This window comes from Triticum dicoccoides, chromosome 3B (assembly GCF_002162155.2).
Source record: "Triticum dicoccoides isolate Atlit2015 ecotype Zavitan chromosome 3B, WEW_v2.0, whole genome shotgun sequence".
Lineage (NCBI taxonomy): Eukaryota > Viridiplantae > Streptophyta > Magnoliopsida > Poales > Poaceae > Triticum > Triticum dicoccoides.
In genome coordinates, this window is record NC_041385.1 from 479333295 (window position 1) to 479343796 (window position 10502).

The 10502-nt window shown below is 41.6% G+C and overlaps 1 protein-coding gene across 5 annotated transcripts; it reads left to right on the forward strand.

Moving 5' to 3' along the window:
* The first annotated feature begins 298 nt into the window (after positions 1 to 298).
* LOC119276639 (protein argonaute MEL1-like) lies at positions 299 to 10144 on the forward strand. 5 transcript variants are annotated; one of them, XR_005136693.1, is made up of 30 exons: positions 299 to 572; positions 1309 to 1514; positions 1624 to 1773; positions 1881 to 2014; positions 2095 to 2204; positions 2400 to 2506; positions 2856 to 2994; positions 3071 to 3187; positions 3365 to 3472; positions 3561 to 3632; positions 3907 to 4026; positions 4118 to 4277; positions 4367 to 4488; positions 4598 to 4735; positions 4879 to 5021; positions 5104 to 5166; positions 5258 to 5321; positions 5418 to 5553; positions 5665 to 5738; positions 5832 to 5926; positions 6063 to 6094; positions 6571 to 6802; positions 6880 to 7006; positions 7108 to 7237; positions 8111 to 8241; positions 8335 to 8573; positions 8664 to 9193; positions 9290 to 9529; positions 9609 to 9724; positions 9898 to 10144. XR_005136693.1 is itself a non-coding variant. In XM_037557761.1 (30 exons), exons 3-29 carry the CDS (start codon positions 1709 to 1711, stop codon positions 9720 to 9722), a joined length of 3738 nt encoding a protein of 1245 aa, XP_037413658.1. In that variant the 5' UTR covers positions 299 to 572; positions 1309 to 1514; positions 1624 to 1708; the 3' UTR covers positions 9723 to 9724; positions 9898 to 10144. The 5 variants fall into 5 exon arrangements, 3 of the variants coding, with proteins under 3 accessions (XP_037413658.1, XP_037413660.1, XP_037413661.1); XR_005136694.1 differs by having other exon boundaries at positions 9290 to 9407; XM_037557761.1 differs by having other exon boundaries at positions 9290 to 9525.
* The last annotated feature ends 358 nt before the right edge of the window (positions 10145 to 10502 follow it).

The following is a 10502-nucleotide window of genomic DNA, read 5'->3' on the forward strand; positions in this document are numbered from 1 at the left end:
TTCTTAAAATCCTTTTCTGTGCTTAAACATACTACATACTTTACTACCTTTTTTTCGAATCTATAAACGTGTGGTAGTAATTTTTATGTAGTGAAGCAGTAGTACTCCTGCTTAGGTTTTGACAGTATGACAAAACCTACGTATGAGTACCTAGTTACAGTACATAGGTTTTGTTTTTTACTACTCCTACGTAGTAGCACAATGCATAGGTCCTTTTTTTACTGCATACAAGTACATATAGGGCCCGCATGATCGCAATGAGATTGGTGCCCTTCGTCCCCACCCACCACCCCTCCCCCCTCCATGCCGTCACAACCTCCCACTCAATCCCTCCCCGCCCAACGCCGCCACCCCTTCTCCGCCTCCGGCGTCGCCCGCCGGGCCTGCTCAGCCGGAGCCCTCAGTTAGGAAACCCTAGTGTGTCTGTGCCAAAAGGATCCTTCACTGCGCCCCACTACTTGAGTTTTGGGTGTTCCTCCCCACTGGAGTATAGTTTCTAAATCTGATTGAACATCTCCGTTTCAAGCGGAGCTTCTTTTTGGAGTCTAAGTCCAAATGGTGGCCATCACAGGGTATGTGTTGCCGTTTGATTGCTAGTTTCCCATTCCCGCGATCTCAGTAGCTATTAATTTCGTTTACTCTGTAATTTTGGTTTTGGTTTAGTGGTTTCTAGGTGTCAGGTAGTCTTCCCTGCGCGATCCCAGTTGCCCTTTGATTGCTAGATTTCCATTTCTGCGATCCCAGTAGCTATCATTTCGTTTACGATCTAATTTTGGTTTAGTATAATAATTTCTAGGGGTCAGGTAGTCTTCCCTTACAGATTCACTGGAATCTGTTGTGTGTTGCTTCAAACTGCACGCTTCGACTCTTTTGAATGAAAAATAGCATAAGTGCTGGGAATTAAAATAATTGATTTGATTTGTTTAGAATGATTAGACAAAACAGAGGGCTAATTGTTTCTCTTCTGTGTACTGAATGTAGAACAGAGTGTGCCTTGTTTTTGCATAGATAATATTGTTGAAATTTGTTGCTTGGCACTAATGGTCATTTATCCTTGATTCCTTTTGAGTCAAGTAGTCTTCCCATACAGAATGAACTTGCACGCTTCGACTCTTTTGAATGAAATATAGCATAAGTACTGAAATTAAAATATTTGATTTGTTTAGAATAATTGGGCAAAACAGAGGGTTAATTGTTTCTCTCCTGTGTACTGAATGAAGAACAGAGTGTGCCTTGTTTTTGCGTACATAATGATGTCGAAATGTGTTGCTTGCAACTAATGGTCATTTATCCTCACTTCCTCTGTAGGTTTCCATTAATCCACAGTCAAAATCAGGAGCTGTGAACAGGGAGGTACTCAGTGAGCTAATCAAGTTGCACGGGAAGACATCCCTTGGCGGCAAATTGCCTGCCTATGATGGAAGAAAGAGTCTTTACACTGCAGGCTCACTCCCATTTGAATCAGAGGAGTTTTCTGTTACACTGGTTGATCCGGAAAAGAAGGACAAAGAAAGGTCAGATTGGATTCTGCACTTAGGATCACTTCCCTTCCCTTAATGCAATCAACTTGCTTATCCATTGTATTTGTAGCTAGCTACTAACTTGCCCCCTCTTCATTTGCAGGGCTGAAAGGGAGTACAAGATCACCATTAGAATTGCTGGGAGGACAGACCTGTACTACCTTCAGCAGTTTCTCAAAGGACGACAGATGGATATGCCTCAAGAAACCATCCAAATGCTTGATGCTGTCCTCAGGGAGTCACCATCCTGGAAGTACGACATTCACATTCCAGCAGTTTCTTGCTATCAGTTTTTCTTGATCATACCAGCTAGTTTTCTGGAGCCCTAACAATACTGTTGGCAATGCCTTTTCTTTGCAGCTATGTCACAGTGTCCAGATCCTTCTTCTCCACCACTTTTGGTCACAGGGGAGACATTGGTGAAGGATTAGAGTGCTGGAGAGGTTATTACCAGGGCTTATGCCCGACACAGATGGGGCTGTCTCTCAACATAGGTATTCACCTCCCCTGTATGTTACTGTTATCACTTACAAAATTGCCTTATTTATCTCATGATCTGCACTTCATTACTCAGATATATCCGCAACATCCTTCTTCAAGCCTGTGACAGTGGTCCAGTTCGTGCTGGAGTTCCTCAACTTACGTGATGCCTCACGACCTCTGACAGACATGGACCGTGTCAAGGTACTATTCTGATATACTACCTCTGTATCAAAATATAAGATGTTTTTGAACTTCAAAATGAAGTGCAAAAACGTCTTATATTTTCGTATGGAGGGAGTAGATGCTCAGCTAGTTTCAAAGAACATGTTATGCACACTGCAACCTGTTATTGGGTGTAAATACTTGACTAATCTCTTTCGTACCGACTATATGCAGATAAAGAAAGCACTCCGTGGGGTGCGTGTTGAGACAAACCACCAAGAAGACAAAATCAGAAGATACAAGATAACAGGGATTACTCCTGTCCCCACGAGCCAGCTCATGTAACGATCTTTCCTCACATGGAAATATATTTTCCATTTTGTCTTTAGTTTCTATGTTCTGGAAGATCAAATCAGTGTTAATAGAATATTGAAAAGAAGTGGCTATAGATTTTAGGCTTGTTGCTTCTGGTCTGTGAGGAATTGGATAGGGGAATAATTGTTGACGACATTCTGCCTGGGTCCTATGCATTTGATTTCTGCAACATAGCAAAGATCTATCAGTGCTAAGTTGATACCTGTTTGCAATTTTTATTATGAATGTTTATACCACAGTGTCCTTTTAGCATCAATTCATGATTATTATTCTCTTTCTAATATCATTTTGATCCTGTTATTTGTTTGTTGTTAGATTTCCTGTTGATGAGAGAGGAACAAGAATGTCAGTTGTTCAGTACTTCATGCAAAGATACAACTACAGTCTGAAGTACACTGCTTGGCCCTGTCTGCAGTCTGGAAGTGATGCTCGTCCTGTATATCTGCCTATGGAGGTACTGTATCCATCCCTGCTTCCTCATATTTGAATCAGACATCGTTTGTTCATCGTTCTCCACAAACTGATTGTAGGCGTGCAAGATTGTTGAAGGGCAAAGGTACTCTAAGAAACTGAATGACAAGCAGGTCACCAACATACTTAGAGCTACCTGTCATCGTCCGCAGCAGAGGGAGGAAAGCATTCGTGAGGTATGTACCTGTTGTCAACTGGATGGATTCTGTAAATACCTGCCCATATCTTCACATCTGGTAGATCATCCCAATCTGTTGTAACTCTTGTAGTTAGGAATGTTCTTTCCAAGGCATATATGTCATGTTTGGCTGTAATGTGAACTCCTTCTCATAACATTTTTTTCCAAATTGTAGATGGTTCTGCACAACAAGTATGCTAAGGACAGGTTTGCACAGGAGTTTGGAATCAACGTCTGCAGTGACCTGGTCTCTGTTCCAGCCTGTGTGCTGCCTCCCCCCATGGTAAGTATGATCAGTGCATTTTTTTTCTCTCTCTGTACTGCTAAACTGGGAGGATTTGCAATAATCACTTCCTTTTTATATGTTTCAGTTGAGATATCATGATTCTGGAAAGGAGAAAACTTGTGCGCCAAGTGTTGGACAGTGGAACATGATTAACAAGGTATTTCCCTTTTCATCGTTTCACTCACACTTTTACTAAGCATTACTTTTGCTTGGAACTAAATACAGGAAAAACTTGTTGAGTTTCTTCTTTGTTTGTGCAACTCAAATTAGTTTGCTTGTTTTCACTTTGTTCATTATGTGTAGTTTTCACACTAGTTAACTTAAATTGAAAATACTGTTGAGCTTGTTTGTGACTTGGCTCATTATTTTGATATGTAGTATATCGATGATGGTACAAATGCTAGGTCTCATTTGAGTGTTTTTTTCTGCAGAAAATGATCAATGGAGGAATCATAGGCAACTGGGCCTGTGTGAGTTTTTCACGCATGCGTCCTGAGGAGGTACACAGGTTCTGTTGTGATCTGATTCAGATGTGCAATATGACTGGAATGGTAAGGCTTGTGTTGCTTTCCTGTTTCTTAGGCATTTATGTTTTATGTGGGCATGTTACAGTTGACTGACCTCTGTTTTCCAACCCTGTAGTCTGTCAATCCAAGGCCACTTGTAGACAACCGATCAGATAGCCCCAACCACATTGAGAATGCTTTGAGTGATGTGTACAGGAGAACTACGGAAATACTTGGCAACCAGGGACAGCTACAACTGTTAATCGTAATCCTACCTGAAGTCAGTGGTTCTTATGGTATGCATATGGCTCCTCTGGTCAATCCCCTGCCACCTTCTTTTGGGTTTCTGTAGATTTATGTGTGTGTGCCACGTTTAATTTTGCAGGGAAAATCAAGAAGGTTTGCGAGAATGACCTTGGGATCGTGTCTCAGTGTTGCCTGCCAAGGCATGCTGCCAGACCGAACAAGCAATATATGGAGAATGTTGCACTCAAAATCAATGTGAAGGTAACATAACCAGCTGGTCCATGTTTTACATTCAGTTTCCATGGAATGTGTTTGATTCTTTGTGTACTCCGGTTTCTATTAAATGTGATAATTTCTGTGTCTTAACTAGGTTGGAGGACGCAACACAGTTATGGAGAGAGCTTTTGCGCGAAATGGCATACCGTTTGTGTCCGATGTTCCAACAATCATCTTTGGTGCTGATGTTACACCCCCACCTGGAGAGGACTCTGCATCATCTATTGCTGCGGTTAGTTTTTACCATAGCTAACAGTTGTCAATTCGTCATTTGCTTCTGTCTGATTTGATCTTTTAAATAGAATTATCATCATGCATGCACATACTTGTTGGGTTCAAATATATTTAGCTGTTTCTTTTATTGGATTGATGTAGGTGGTGGCATCAATGGACTGGCCAGAGATCACCAAGTACAGAGGTCTTGTCTCTGCTCAACTACACAGGCAGGAGATAATCGAAGACCTCTTCAGTGTCATCAAAGATCCACAGAGGGGTAATGTCAATGGCGGCATGATCAGGTGAGTTTTGTGATTAGGCAGAGACAATCACTATCCATTGCCATATGGACCAACTGGTAACCTGACATAGTTTTCTCTACAGGGAGTTACTTATTGCCTTCCGCAAGAAGACAGGCCGGAGGCCTGAAAGGATTCTCTTCTACAGGTACGTGTACAGGTTCATGACAGTCTTTTCATCTTTAACAGTCAATTGGGCTGACCGACTTGACTGACTGGCTGATCATTCTTATATATAGGGATGGTGTAAGTGAAGGCCAATTCAGCCATGTTCTGCTTCATGAAATGGACGCAATCAGGAAGGTAAGTTCGATGCAAATTTCTGTTATCTGTTCTACCTCCTCTGATGTTATCCCTGGCTGTTGCCATTCTGATGGTTTTCAAATTTGCTGTTGCAAGGCCTGCGCCTCTTTGGAGGAAGGGTATATGCCCCCAGTCACCTTTGTGGTTGTCCAGAAAAGGCATCACACGAGGCTGTTCCCTGAGGTCCATGGGAGGTGTGATATGACTGACAAGAGTGGGAACATACTTCCAGGTTAGCAAATACACCAGTATTTCAATGTCACTGATAGCAACTATCTGCTATGTACTTGTTGAAGCATTGCTGGCTGTGATTGGGTGCATTTCTGTCTCTGTTGTCCTGCAGGAACTGTGGTGGACCTCATGATTTGCCACCCAAAAGTGTTTGATTTCTACTTGTGCAGCCATGCTGGCATTCAGGTAGCCACTTTGTCCACATGTACTTTTTGTTTTTTATGCCCTTGATCTTAAGTGCTTGAATACTGAGTGTGTTTGCAAAATGCTCCTCATCAGGGAACTAGCAGGTCATCACATTACCATGTTCTTTATGATGAGAATCACTTCACAGCCGATGCGCTTCAGTCACTGACCAACAATCTCTGCTACACGTAATCCTCTCTCTCTCTCTCTCTCCCCTCCCCTCCCCTCCCCTCCCTCCCTCCCTCCCTCCCTCCCTCCCTCTCTCTCTCTCTCTCTCTGTTGTGTTATGACTCTAATGATGGTTTAATTCTGATCCATATGCAGCTATGCTCATTGCACTCGTGCTGTCTCTGTTGGTGAGTTTCCTTTTCTCAGTTTTCCGCCTTAATTTGCTTCAACTTCTGTCTGTACTTTCTGTCTCCACATAGAGCATTCTTCTGTGGGCATTAGTACTAGTAGCCTAGGAGCATTCTTCTTTGAACGTCTTGATGAATCTCTGCTGAAGGCCTTTGGTCTAAAACTCTAAATTAGGATTCACTTGCTGAAAACGAGCCTTAGTTTATGAATGAATAGTACACTGTGAGTAGTTTCCATTCCTCAGTTAGTTCATTGATGAATTCACTGAGTAGTTCTGTTGATGAGCAATACACTGAGTAGTTCCCATTAGTATGTTCTATGGCATCTATGTTTACATTGAAATGAACAACACAGCATCTTTCCCCATTTTGCTGTTTTAAGACTTTGGTATACTTGAACCTAGCTGTTGTTCTGTTTTTACAACCTGTGGCAATTACTTCCAGAAGAAGCTAACTTGGCTGAACTTGCTATGCAGTCCAACCGGCGTACTATGCCCATCTTGCGGCATTCCGTGCGCGCTACTACGTGGAAGGGAACAGCTCGGACGGCGGGTCGACCCCCGGGAGCAGCGGGCAGGCGGCGATTGCGCTAGAGGGCCCTGTGGAGGTGCACCAGCTCTCAAAGATCAAGGAAAATGTCAAATTCCCTCTTAATTTACAGCCAGGTGGTGTACTTCGTGTACGCACCACCAATGCTGGCATGATTAGGTGCATTTCCCTGTGAACAAAACGATTAGTATCACTTGTCATATAGACCAAAAAACCTGATATAATTTTCTCTACAGGGAATTACTTATTGCCTTCCGCAGGAAGACAGGCCGGAGGCCTAATAAGATAATCTACCATAATGATGGAGAAGATGAAGGGTATCCGACTCTTAAACTTGTCAGCGCATATGGCGCGATCCGAGAAGTAAGGCTGTAGCATCATTTAGTTGTAGATTTTTCTTTGCTCTCTGTTTTTGGTTATTGAGTTTTGTCAATTTTGATGACTTCATAAATATTCGTTGCAAGGCATGTACGTCTTTGGATGAGGATTATCTTCCTTCTATTGTTATTGATAATTCCCAAGAAAGGCAGCATCCCAGCGTGTCTCCTGAGATCAGTGAAACATTTGATAACAAGTTAACAAAGGCCAAATCAGGTTAGTATATGTTTTTGATAAATGTATTGGTTAGTTTGACTTACTTTTCTGCCTGAATTTGCTTCCATTTCATTTGTTCCTTTTTTTATCTAAGTAGAGTTTGATCCTCCTGACAAAGAGTCTTTGGTCTAAAACTCTAAATCAGCTGATTAGTTTTCATTCCTGACAAAAGGGCTCAGTTTATTGATGAATAAACTGATTAGTTTTCATTTCCATGTTAGTTTACTTCAGTGACTTGCATCACATCCTGAGCTGCTTTCTATTTTCTCCCAGAAGAAGCTTGCATGACTGACCTTGGATTAGTATTTTTTACTTATCCTGATAGTCCTAGCAGCTGCATACTTGTAGTAATTCGGCATTAGTGTTACCTTGTACCTACCTGTGTGTGCCTGTTCTGATACAAGTTAGCAATCCAACCACACTGGTCCTTGAACTCTTTGCTGAATCTGCGCTGAGGGCCTTTGGTCTAAAACTCTAAAATTAGCATGCACTTGCTGGAAACGAGCCTTAGTTCATGAATGAATAGTACACTGAGTAGTTTTCATTCCTCTGGCACTGTGAGCAGTTTCCATTCCTCCATTAGTTTATTGATGAATACACTGAGTAGTTTTCTTTCCTATGCAACTTTATTTATGAAGAACACTGAGTAGTTTTCATATCTTACCGTTATTCTATTTTCACATCCTGTGGCATTTATTTCCAGAAGAAGCTAACTTGCTGATGTCATCTTTGTTTCCATCATATTGAACAACACATCATTTAAACCCCTTGCTTGTTTAAGACTTGGTATATGCTTGAATAACTTGCTGTTTTGCTTACACCCTGTGTCATTTACTTCCAAAAGGAGCTAACTTAGTTGAAATTGTTATGCAGTACCGCCAGCGTACTGTGCCCATCTGGCCACATTCTGTGATTGTTGTAATGCGGAAGGGGACAACTCTGATGGTGCGTTGACCCCTGGGAGCAGCGGGCAGGCAGCTGTTGCCCAAGTGCACCCTTCAAAGGTGCGTATATTTTTTGTTACTGTCGCGCACTGCACTACTATTGTTTGATATGTATTAACTATGATAACTGATTACAGTTTTAAATTATTGTAGGATACTATAACTTTCAGTATCGCATCCCCATTTGAAAGGTTTGCAGTACAAATAAACCAGAATGAGAAATGCTGTATTTTAAGGAAGAAAATTGAAGACAAATTGCAGAAATCTATACACCAGTTTTCTTTGTATGTGGGAAGTCAAATCCTGCAAAATGAAGTCTGTCTGAAGAGTTATGCCTTCCCAGATTATTCAACAGTGCGAATGAACGTGAGACTTCTAGGAGGAGGGGATACGTAAGTGTATTTTGTAAACAGTTCCTTTATCTTCTGTTGTCAAATCCTTTTTTAACCTGATTTGCTAACCATATTTTTGTGCATTTGTAGTTCACGAGCAAAAAGAAGGCGGAACTGCGACCCACAGTCCACGACACCAGACCCTCCTCGCAATCTGATAAGTATCCAGGCCTTAACAGACTATCTAAAGAGTTCTCCGAGTTTTTGGATTAAAGTAGAAATTCCGGATCCAGATATTATTGGTCAGAATAAGCTAATAGATGGCCTCAATAGTGAAGGGTTTATTTTTGCAAATAGCCTGATCAAGATCTGGACAAATGCTCAGATGGCTGAGCAATCATGGGATGGGGGAATAGTCTGTAGGCGTGACATAGTAGTAATACAAGGGAGATGCTATTGTACGTTACAACCTACAATAGTAGATGCCAAACCTTGGCATATACTAGCAGATACCTTGGTATTGGCATATACCTTGGAAGTCTTATTCGTCAATGTAGGAAAAACACTTCCCCATGTGAAAGATTATTTGGCTTTTCTACGGAAGGCGGAGGATATTTATGATCCTCTCCTCTTGCCATTCAAGAGCAATCCGTTTGCGTTCAAATCACCAGAAAGACAAGGTACGCTAACTTCGCATTTATATGAATCAACTTCTTCATTTTATATCTTGTGGCATATCTATTTACCTTTGCTAAGATACATGTTATTGTTTGCAGCTGATGTGTGCAATAATCTTGTAAAGTTCTACTTTGACCTTGATTCCGCGAGCAAGACCCGTTTTCAGAATGCGGTGAATACGGTTAAGCCTGAGAATTGGCCTGCGGCTAAGACAATGTACATCTTTGAGCCGATCGTTGCTTTTCAAGTAAACAAGCATGGATTTGATACCTACACAGCAAACTCATTCGGTTGTTTCAAGTTTGTGAGGAATTATGACGAGCATAGTTACATCATGAGTATTTCATCTTTACTCTTTTTTCTTGTACCTGAATAAATAACTTTAGAGGCCTTTTAATGGTTTTACTGGTTGAGCAGGTCCCCTGGGATGTTAGGTACTGTATAATACCAATTGCTTTTAGAGATTTTATGTGCAAATTGATACGGGCATTGCTGCACGCAAAATTCAAGATTGAGAAAGCATTACAGTAGAGGTTAGTTTATTTTCTGTTACAGATTATCTGAAATTTGGCCTTTTTGCTTATTAAGTTTGTGATCGTTTCAGTATGTTATAATCTTGCTCTAACAGATTCCAGATATTTGCTGGTGCTACATGTGATTTATGAAACTTGGCTAATTTGTGATGTGGCATGTGTTTGTTTGACAGGCCAAGGTGGAGCCTGTGGTAGGGGCAAATCCCGAAGATGAGCTTGAGCTTGTGATCGTCTTCCATAAAGCTGAAGCTTCATTCACCGATAGTCGCAAGGTCTTAGCAGCCAAGAGTTTTTTTCCCTTGCTTTGTAGGAAGATCATTTGCTTGGGTGATTTTGCACTGTAAGACCCGTTCTAGTTGTGGATCTTAATCTGGGCAATGAAATGAAAGAATGCAATCTGGTCTTGTTCCGGTTCTTGATGCTACCAATGCTACTTCTTGTTGAGTTTATTTGCTCCAGTGCCTTCATGTAGTAGTATATCCTGTACTTAGTGGATCTTAATCTGGGGAATGAAATTAAAGATCATTTGATCAGGTAGTTCGCTGTGCAATGCGATCTGGTCTTGTTCTGGTAATTGATGCTACCAATGCTACTTCCTGTTGAGTGGACGGCGCATGACACGCCCGTGCTGCTGCTCTGGGTGCTATGGCCTCGTTTTTGCTTGTTGCCTCGTATATTTACTACCTCGTTTTTGCTTCTTGCCTCCTATATTTACTAGTACCTCGTTTTTGCTTGTTCTGATGCCGGTGCTGAGAGCATGTTCGTGTTTTTTTTGCGT